This window comes from Zingiber officinale, chromosome 1A (assembly GCF_018446385.1).
Source record: "Zingiber officinale cultivar Zhangliang chromosome 1A, Zo_v1.1, whole genome shotgun sequence".
NCBI lineage: Eukaryota > Viridiplantae > Streptophyta > Magnoliopsida > Zingiberales > Zingiberaceae > Zingiber > Zingiber officinale.
In genome coordinates, this window is record NC_055987.1 from 126,774,123 (window position 1) to 126,784,592 (window position 10,470).

At 36.0% G+C, this 10,470-nt stretch overlaps 2 protein-coding genes across 2 annotated transcripts; one reads left to right on the forward strand and one right to left on the reverse strand.

Annotated features, from left to right (window-relative positions):
• Window positions 1–3,267: 3,267 nt before the first annotated feature.
• On the reverse strand, window positions 3,268–8,884 carry LOC122031670 (RNA polymerase II-associated protein 3-like). The gene is made up of 11 exons (XM_042590768.1): window positions 8,435–8,884; window positions 8,192–8,290; window positions 7,055–7,195; window positions 6,800–6,924; window positions 6,065–6,186; window positions 5,875–5,957; window positions 4,926–5,084; window positions 4,028–4,228; window positions 3,840–3,934; window positions 3,659–3,756; window positions 3,268–3,540 (listed from the first exon to the last, which is right to left on the reverse strand). Exons 1-11 carry the CDS (start codon window positions 8,474–8,476, stop codon window positions 3,404–3,406), a joined length of 1,302 nt encoding a protein of 433 aa, XP_042446702.1. The 5' UTR covers window positions 8,477–8,884; the 3' UTR covers window positions 3,268–3,403.
• Window positions 8,885–9,696: 812 nt separating this feature from the next.
• LOC122009739 lies at window positions 9,697–10,470 on the forward strand. Its single transcript, XM_042566023.1, has 4 exons — window positions 9,697–9,786; window positions 9,845–9,900; window positions 9,980–10,205; window positions 10,284–10,470. The coding sequence occupies exons 1-4, from the start codon at window positions 9,708–9,710 to the stop codon at window positions 10,421–10,423; spliced, it is 501 nt and encodes a 166-aa protein (XP_042421957.1). The 5' UTR covers window positions 9,697–9,707; the 3' UTR covers window positions 10,424–10,470.

Here is a 10,470-nt window from a genome sequence, read left to right on the forward strand (position 1 = left end):
TTCATTAACTAACCTGAATTTTCATTTCATCTTCAACCAAAAATAGTACTCATAGCTGCAAGACAGATTATAAACAAACTTTAAACTAGCTAAAACTACATGAATATACTTGTACAAAACAATAACACACAATTACTTTAGGTAGTTATTATATGCATCACATACCTTCTTTCGGGCCTTTGCAATTGATTTATTCACAATTTGTTCAACCTTAGATTGTTTCCTCTTTGTGGGTGGACGACCTTTGGTTCTTACTTTCAATGGAGAGTGTATCACTTTTGCCCCAAATGTAGATGCTTCTTCAAGTTGTTCAGCCATTGATTTCCCATTCTCCATAGCAATAATAAGTTTTTCCTTAGTGTCTTTCATGATTTCCACCAAAACAGAACAAATCTTGTCAATTTCGGTTCCAAGTTGTTGAACCTCTTGCATTAATGGGGTGAGAGTATTATACCAAAGTTTTTTTTTCCACCACAACCACAATTATCATATATGTTACTGATGCTTTGATACCCACGCTTAATATCTTTGCGCCATCGGTCCATAATATAATTCATAGGAACCTCAATAACCTTCATTCTCATCAACACTTTGATCACATGCCTACATAAAATTCCCTGGAACTCAAATGGACGACACACACTTCAATTGATAATCTAACTCGGCATAATGTACCCTAAAGGAAACTTCTCTTCCAGGTTGCCCATTCTTTCTCAACATATTTTCTACTGTTTCAAATATTAAAATTGTCCCTTCTTCCCTCAACAAAGAGGCATCGCAAAACATCAACCCTCTTATTTCATCTTAGAACAACTTAAATATATTATTAGTGTAGACATTTTGGAATTGTCTTTCAATAAAATGACCAAGAATAACTGACATGATAGAATTAAAAGAAACAAAATCTATTTTTTTTCATTCTCATTATTCTTCTTCAATGCACTATTATACTGCTTAACAAATTGCTTCAAGGATGTTTTAGAATGAAAAAAAATGCATTCATACTTTCACTTCTTTGAGTTGTGGATATACCAGCCCAAAAGTGATCTTTAACATACACAGATATCCATCTATTTTGTTCCTCATACAAAGATTTCAACCAATCATTGTTCTCCAACTTAAATTTCTCAATCATTTTTAACTAGTTCTCATCACACTCATCTACTGTAAGCGAGTTATAAACAATGGTCTTCAATTATTTCTTTATCATTTTGTATTGAACATGACCACCTAATTTCACTGGCAGTTTTTTCATAATATGCCAAAGACATAGACGATGATGAGAATTCGAAAATACTTCTTTAATTGTGATTGCCATGGCACGACATTGGTCCGTGATTATGGCCTTTGGAGCACATCCGTGCATACATGTCAACCACGAGTTGAACAACCATGTGAATGTTGTTGAGTTAGATTGCCCATGATGATTCACCCCAACAAATGGAGCAAAAGGCATGTCATAACTATTAGTTAAATAAGTTGTATCAAAAGTCACGACATGACAAAAGTAATCATACACAACCCTACATCTTGCGTCTTCCCAAAAAATATTTTTATTTGAGATTCACCATCCAAATCCAGCACATAAAAAAGGTTTGGGTTCCTACTTTGTATGCGGCAAAAATAATTACTCAAAGTTCCAGCATTTCCTTCCCCTAACCTCAACCTTCTAGCTTCTGAAATATAATTTCTACATTTTCTCTCATCAAATGATAAATTCTCATAACCTCCGGCCTCAACTATATAAGAGTGCAAACTTTTGCTTAAAGTTATTCCAGCTTGATCATTTAATTCCAATTTTCTCTTCGTAGCTGAATCCAATACTTTATTACATCTAAAATGTTGTGACTTTTCAGGGCTCAAGATATGATTATGTTCAACGTCTATACTAGTTATCACAAAGTTCCCATTATTTCGAACCGCTACATTAATCTTAGCTTTGCAATTTGTCTTACTAGAAGGTCGAGGGTATAAAACATTTTTAGCTTGAGATAGTTTCTTACAATTTTTGGCACATCCAATAGAAAAATATTTTTATTTTCCATCATCTCCATTCCTACCACCTAATTTTGAAATACCAAAACCAACATTGGTAGCATAGGAATTATAAAAAGTATGAACTTCTTCTTTAGAGGAAAATATTATTCCAATCTTAGGCAGCTTGACTTCTTTGACGATAGATGGAGATGAGACTTGATCCGCATAGTCGGTGTTATCCTTCATCTCATTTGAATCAATTTTTCCTTCTTCCATGACATTTTCTTCACTTACATTTATTAAGAGAAAAGTTAATAATATAAACTAGAAAGAGTTTGTCTTCACCTACACCCTCTTCCATGACCCTGAAAAGTGAACAATATGTCTGCATGAAATTATTTGTATCTGTATGCACAACCTCCACACATTTCAGAAAGAGTTATGCCGGATACTTTTTTACAAGATTTCTTATCAAGATTCTATCTAAACACTTACAGATACATGTATGTATAGTCTAACTACAAAGATTCTTTCTAAACATAAGCCAATATATGTAACTATTAATGTCTCCACAATAGGGACAATTTTGTAAAAAATGTAAAGGCACGATTTTGTAAAATCAATAGAGAACAAACTGCTCTCACCTTGTTGCTGCTTGGCTCTGAACGAGAAAGAGAAATTATGACTAAGGGTCGCAGAGGGAGGTACGTCGGTGGCAGAGGTAATCAGTAGAGGAGGAAGGATGAGGTCGTCGGTTGCTCTTGGACTCAGAAATTTATAGCCCTCCAGCTAGGTCTCAATCCTAATTTTGTGAAGAAGAGAGAGGTGGAGAAGGAGACTCAAACGTCAGTCGGAAACGGAGAATGGAGGTTGGAAATCATAGGTATGAGGAAGAGGAGAAATTCCAAGAAGAAGTCGCAACAGCAAGGGAATCGAAAGTCTAAGGAAGAGGAGAAATTTCAAGAAGAAGCCACGACAACAAATGACTGATGAGGTCGTCAATTGTTCTGGGTCTCAATCTTAATTTTGTGAAGAAGAGAGAGGCGGAGGAGAGATGTGGAGAAGGAGAGCTTGTAAATTGCGAGGGAAGAATTTTTGTATCCACTCAAACCAATTCATTTACTTGCCGCTGACTTGATCTCATCCACATGGATCTCCAGCTGGGTCACGGACACAAGTCATGGAGAAGAGTAGAGGCAAGTATCATTATTTTTGTTTGTTTGTTTGTTTGACTACTCTACCAGTTCTACCACTATGATCATTGACATAGACTCTCATTGTTGAAGTGCCTTACCTGTAGAACAATGATCATATTATTGACGAAAACACGATCCAGTTTTTGTTACACTAACAAACACAAACAGGTGATTTCAACTGATCTTCATGTCATACGTTAATTTCTGGGAAGATGAACTCATACATCGCCTCACTTTGACCAACCATTTGACACATACATATGGTCCTCGCCATTACAGTACTTGGTTCGAAGCTGAGCTACTGCTTCTCGATGAGATGCCGGAATAGTCGTGCACGAGGAGATATTGCCCCACATGCGATTAATTTCTGTAGACCGCCAAAAGTTTAATTATTTGTGGTTAGTAATTTTAGTAAGAATCACCAAAAGTTTAACATACTTTTCCATTAGCTAAAATAGATTGTAAGTTCAAAAATTTGAGCTCACCGGATCGGTCCCTAGCTGAAATGCACATCATTAGCATGTCGAAACGTGGTACTCTGGTCATATTATCCAGAATGCCAATAGCTAACTCACTGTCCTCTCTGAAAATGGAACACATGATCTCAATACAAATATGTAGTCAAAGTATTATAATCGTTGGAGATTCTTAAAATCAAAAGATTACTTGAAAAATGTGGTGACGCATTTGATGATGTCGACCAAAATAGGAGCGGACAAGGCATTTTTAAATATATGAGGGAGTGTCGCTGGTGGGATCATCTGGTTTCACAAGAAGAAACATTAGAAAGATGAGTATTGTATTACAAGTCCCTTGAAAGCAAAGTAAATATGCATGTGTATGTCGGGGCAAACCTTCAGCAATTGCATTTGGCGAGCACTATCATCAGAAAGAGCCCTCCATGAAACCTCAAATTCATAAGCCGATTTTGGTGCAGTAAGATTAACAGCTGCAGACTCCAAAGCTCGAGAAGCAGCACGACTTGCAACATCTTGCAGTGGTTCTTTTAGCTCATACTTTGTTTGAGCACCTTCACTTCTCTTTTGGATCATTTGCTGTTGCAAGAATATAAGCAAAACAACAAACTCACTTAAACCGTATAAATCTAATTCTAGCAAAATGATGAACAGGTTCAAAACTAGTAGGGATCAGAGTAAGTTATCAACAATTAAAAATACAGAACAGACAACTTTATAGGAGGTTTTTTTGTCTTTCATCAGTAATAATATCTTGCAAGTTTGAAGCTGGTGGTAGCCTCAACCTTCATATTACTATACTAGCATCGACTGTAGGTTTTAAGCATATATAGTATGGTCAAGTGATGATAACCATTTGAGAGGTAACACTATCAAGAGTCACTTGTCTGCTAAGAAACTTAAATTGCCAGAGTTGCAATAATGTATATGTCCAGATGCCCTACAAGCACTTTTTCTTAAGAACTACAACTAATTGTAGTTGATTCCAAACAATTTATAATGCTGTTCAATTTGGACTCCTAGCTCATTTAAATTTCTAGCATTGTCTTTGTAGCATCAAATTTAATAGCTTAAAAATGTGAACCACTGGAATTCAGGCAACAAAGTCATGAAAGCTTGATGAATAGTGAATATGAATGAGCAAAGACGCCTCAGTTTTCACATGTTAACTCAAGTAGCTCAATATTTGAATCTGTTGTTTTCTTTCCCATCACATTTGCATGTGATTATTGCCCATCCAAACAATTATCACAAATAAATCACCACAAGGACATACCACTGAGCCAGAATTTTGCTCATTTGTTGCCACCTTTTGGGTTTTGCTTGATACCAGATAATCATCCTTGACAATTTTGGATTTTGTTTGGAAGCTATCTGGTGGTTCACTGCCTTTACTGATGGATTTTAAGGATTCAGAATTCCTTTTAGTAATTTCCTACAACACCAGGCAATAAGTCTTTGTAAGTTGTCAAAAGACTGTTGGGCATGAAATGTAAAGATTAATAGCTAATAACAAGAGGAAAAAAACAGAGCTTACAAAGATACATTTCACTGTTTCAAAAGACAAGTGTTTTTTATTTTTTTAATTTATTATTATTATTTTTAGAAGTTTAGAAATGGTAAAAATTGCTGTATTTCAGTTTTAATATGTCAAATCAATCCAGAATAGAGATACTATACGTCAATTCTACTGCTAGTGCTACTGAAGTAATTCCATTTCATCTCTATAGATTAAGGAATAAAACAACGACCAAGCCTTATCCCACAAAGGATTGAGGGATGATAATTCTAAAACACTTGTAAATTTCAAACCATGATGAGATCTTGCATGACATATAGGATTACTGCTGTCATTATATATAATGAATCTATTGAAAGGGATTAAGGAATGAATATCTTAACAAAATGATGTTGATTATTCTTAAAATACGGGTAATAATTCGAACTTCCAGTTTATGCTTTTTTACTTGCATTTACTATGTTTTGAAATTCGTACTTCAAAGTTAAGTGATCTAGAAGTGTAATTTCTGAACATTGATAGATATGTATTGCTTATATTAACTTGCACTATTTAACTATTTGATTCAGTAGCATCCAAGCAGCATTATACATCTAAAAAGGTATTAAAGATTGTACTTTAGCGATTGGTTTATGACAGAAGAAAATATCAGAAATCCTGCTATTTTGTTAAGAGTACACTGTGGAAAGGGAAAAAAAAATGGAACCTTCTCATACAAAGCTTTTGTCTCAGAATATTGTTTTCTGACTTCATTATTATTGGGCTCAAGTCTCACAGCAAAATCAGCATCTGCAGTGAGAACTTAATCATCAGTAAATTCAGAAACAAGATAAACTGACTCGGATATGCATGAACTGTAATAAAGGGATACACTGAGATACAACAGTTTTCGATACCTTCCAGAGCTGCTTTAAGCTTCCCAAGTTCTTTCCTGGCAGTAGCACGTCGAGAGTACGCTTTGACATAACGATCATCCAAATTTAAGGCCTCAGTACAGTCACTCTCAGCCTCTTCATATCTAATGAAGATTAGATACAAAATCAAATATAAAAGAAAGAGAAATTTAAAAAGGGGCCGATCATCTTGTTTATACTTCTTTAAGAATCTATCTGGACTCAGAAAATCAAGAGAATGCCGTAAAGGCTTCAGATACAATATTAATAAATAACATAAACTAATAGTGACCGAAATCTAAGCATAAAACTACTAACCACAATATTTCAAGCAACCCTAAGTGAGCAGCATGTGCGAGGGCTTTAAAATGAACATGAAGAGATAGAAAAACTTCCATGTTATATTGATGATTGCAAGAAAAACTGATGACTGATCTAGTTACTAATTTTGCAGAGAGCCCACAAATTGAAACACCAGCAACTGAAAATTGATCAAATCATGCATTGAAAGGGTAAACTAAAAATGTCGAGTTGCAAAGAAATGAAGATCTTGAAACATAAATGAGGAAAACAATAGGAGAAATTTAACAAATAGCATTGTGATGATAACATTATATTGATTCACAATATAAAATATAACCTCAAGAAAAATCATAATATGCATGATAGTGAGACAACTATAATAACTTAATAATTTGCACCAAACAGATTTATCTAGCCTAATCTCATTAAACTTACCTTTTAAGTTTAAGATATGCCATGGCTCTATTAGCAAAAGCAACAGAAGTGGGTGATAGTGCAATACTCCTAGAGTAGCAGTCAATTGCTTCTGAAAACTTTTTCTGCTTAAAACACTCATTACCCTACAAGCAGGACAGAAAGATGAGAACTCTATGAGAAAGTCTAGCTTTACAAACAAAGAGAAAAAAAAAAAGAGGCATCTGGTGGGTAAAGAGAAACTGCACATAATGAAAATAGTTAAAAATTTCTTACCAACTCCTTTTCTGAAGAGGCATCTGGTGGAACTTGATCATTATAGTTAATGCCAGATATTTGGCCTATGGGATCAGCGTACTTCAAGTAATCAAACTGCGCAGACCGATCACTACTAGATGCTTTATTTCCATCAACAATCTGCAATCAGTATGGTCTTCCTTAAACAAATAACATGTATACTATCTCCTATACTACAAACATAAGAAATTCTAATGTGCCTTCCGCTCCACAAGAGATCAAAGAGATGGTAAACAGTTAAACATCTGGCATCCATATTACCTCACTGCTATTTAAGCAAAAAAAAAAATTTACACTATTTTCTATAATACAGGCATAGAAAAAGTCCACAGCACGAGATACTTGACTCCTCTTCAACATGTGATTATGAATTATGATGGTGATTAAGGCTGCAATGCTCTTCGCAAATAGTCCGATATCTAGATATAGAATGGTGAACAAGCCAATTGAATGAAGAGTCTGTGAAGAACCAAGCATTTGAAACTAATTGGACATAAGCAGTTCAGAAACAAGTAACTCCTTCCATCACCTCCTCTTCTCCTCTTTTCATTCTTAGCCTCTCCTTCCCCTTCTTCCTTTGCCTCCATCTCCTCTTATATACCTACAAGGACAACCATGCACCAATGTTGTATACAAGTGGTCGGCACCAAAATTAGCAACTCACTGAGGTTTTGTATCTTGATCACAACCCTTCACCTTCAGCACCAAATCACAGTTTTTATGAGACTTATATATGACAGAGATGCCCCTATAAGCCCAAGAAAAAAACACTGCTACTTTCTCATGTAAAGAAACTATACCCTCTTATGCATTCATATATGCGTTGCTTATTATATTATCAGGAAATTTATATGATCCTGCAAAAAACTTCCTCGAATTGATACGGCCACAGTAATTGAACCAATATAAAAGTGAATACAATTGGCTACTTTGCAATTATCTTAATCGCCAAATCAAATTTAAAAACAAACATAAAAAATGGGAGAACCTTAAATAGCAGTAGTAGCTATTCTTAAACTAGCCGGTAACTTATCCTCAAGACTGAAGAAAATCAGCTCGAAATGAGCACTGTCATATTGTACTATTGAAGAAATGAGAAGGGAAACGAGAATTTACCAGCTTATTGTTCTGACGGTCACGTCCTTTCTGATTAATATCCTTACCATCACGCAAGTAATCCCAATCTTGCAGGTCATTCAAAAATCCTTTGAACTCCTAATAGACAAAGCATTCACCACATATAAAGAATTCTAGAATTTTTTTTCTTACTATCATAGTTTGCATCATCAAAACCTACTCCACCATTTATTGTTCGTTAGAAAAACTTTTTTTGTATCCATCGAGTAGGTAGAAACTTACCACGGAGCGATCGCGGACTTTTTTCTTCGATGTCTCAGACATGAGACGCAATTTGTTATGTTCACAGTGTAGGGAAGGGCTTGGTCTCACTGGGAAGCTACCCTTTTCCCTATTCTGACCCAAATGGGTTGGTCCTTTCCGGGATGAGAGGATCTAAGGAGGTCCTTCCCGACGCACGGCTTATCGGAAGTCACCAGAGAAGCGAACGCGTCTTTTGCGGTCGGCTCAGTAGCGAGTGCCGCAAGGGGAAATAAAAGGGAAAAAGAGAAATACCAGAGAGAGAAATTAAGCGAGACCGAGCAAGAGAGGAAGATGTGACACTAGCGGTGTTAGGGAGGCCGGATTGGTGGCGCCGGCAGGCGGCGAGACGCGCGGGTCGAGGCCGAGGCGGAGGCGTATCGGTGGCCGTAGAAGTTTCTGGGCTTTTCGCCTGGGGACGCAGCCAAGGAAAGAAACGAAATGGAAAGAGGCCAGAAGGGTTTTATATTTAATGGCAATGGGTAATTGGGCTGCCCAGCTACAAATGGGCCTGAAATCCAATTGGATTCGGGTTCGAATTTGGCGAGTTCTGCTGGCCCGCATGCCGTGCTGGATCCGATCCAAAATGTAATGCGCCTTTTGAAATTACCAAACTACCTTGAGATTTCGTTTTTTTTTAAATGTCTACCGTATTTTATTATCAAAATTATCCCATTTAAGATTAAAATGTTAATTTTACCCTTATAAGTTACTATCCAATCATTCACTTGCAGTATAATAAGAGCATTTAATTTTTTTTTTTGCCTATTAATTCTGGGATACGGTTTTACGAAAATTTTACATATTTTATCAGGATAAATAATAACGAATGTCCCATTAATTTAACGTTCTTAAGTTAACTATCTATTTAAAAAAAATGTATTCCTTAGTTTATCTATAGAAGTTGGGACTCTCTTAGATTTGAGGAAAATAACATTTTAAATTTAAACATTGGAGGAAATATCAAAACTTTTCACCAATTTTTCACAACATTTTAAAAATAATGAAAACATATTTAACATTTTTGTAAAGAAAATTAATCTATCCTTTTTTTTTCTATCGACTAGCTAGGAAATTAATGCATGGTGGTTGAAGTAACTTTGAACATGTTCTCCTACTCCACCTCAATTGTTTCATTCTCTAAGTCAAAACTATCTCCTATGTTTTTTCCCACCAAACTATATCTATCTATTGATCTCTCTATCTATAAATTGAACTTATCTCCCATCTAATCGAATGCTTCAAAGGCACTAACATGGCTTCCACTTCTACTCTCAAGACTCGGTGTTTCTCATTCGCTCTCCTTCTCTTCTCCACGACCTTCGTCAAGTCAGGTATATATAAACATATTGAATCTCCAAGTCAAGATGACATTTTTCTGTTGGTTTGTAGATGACAGTACCGTAGGCATTGTCGCGAAAGCAATGGCATGTTTCGACAATAATGTGGTGAGTTGTTTAATGATCAATAGTTCAAATGTTAGTTGTGTGTTTGTTCATTGGCCTAATTGTCTGTTTGTATTAAAAGGTGTATAGCAATTGCCAAGAATCATATAGACTGAGTGCGGCGGGGACATTCAATGTGCCTCTAGAGGCGACCGATGACTTCTGTGGTGGTCCATGCCTCTACGAGACAAAGCTATTGCTTTCGTGTGTTGATCACATACTATATAATTTCAGATTCTACAACGGTGCATCCGTGGGAGTTGTCAAGTACACCCTCGATGAAGGTTGTGGCCATACGAGTAAGAGAGGTAGGAGGAATTCAAATCGCATTGCGTAGTGTGTCTTCAAAGGTTAATTTATGATTTTTTGGTTCATTGTTGGTGCAGGAGATTTTAATGTTGCTGAACATTTGGGTGAGAATCCTTTCTCATATGGCTATGGCAATGGCTATGGCTATGGCCATGCTAACAAGATTGCAGTTCCGATCTACTTGTTGATACTCTTCAGTGTTTTGCTTCTTATGTGAAGTTACCGATATTATGACGAGTAAATTCTATCCCCTCCCAACGACCA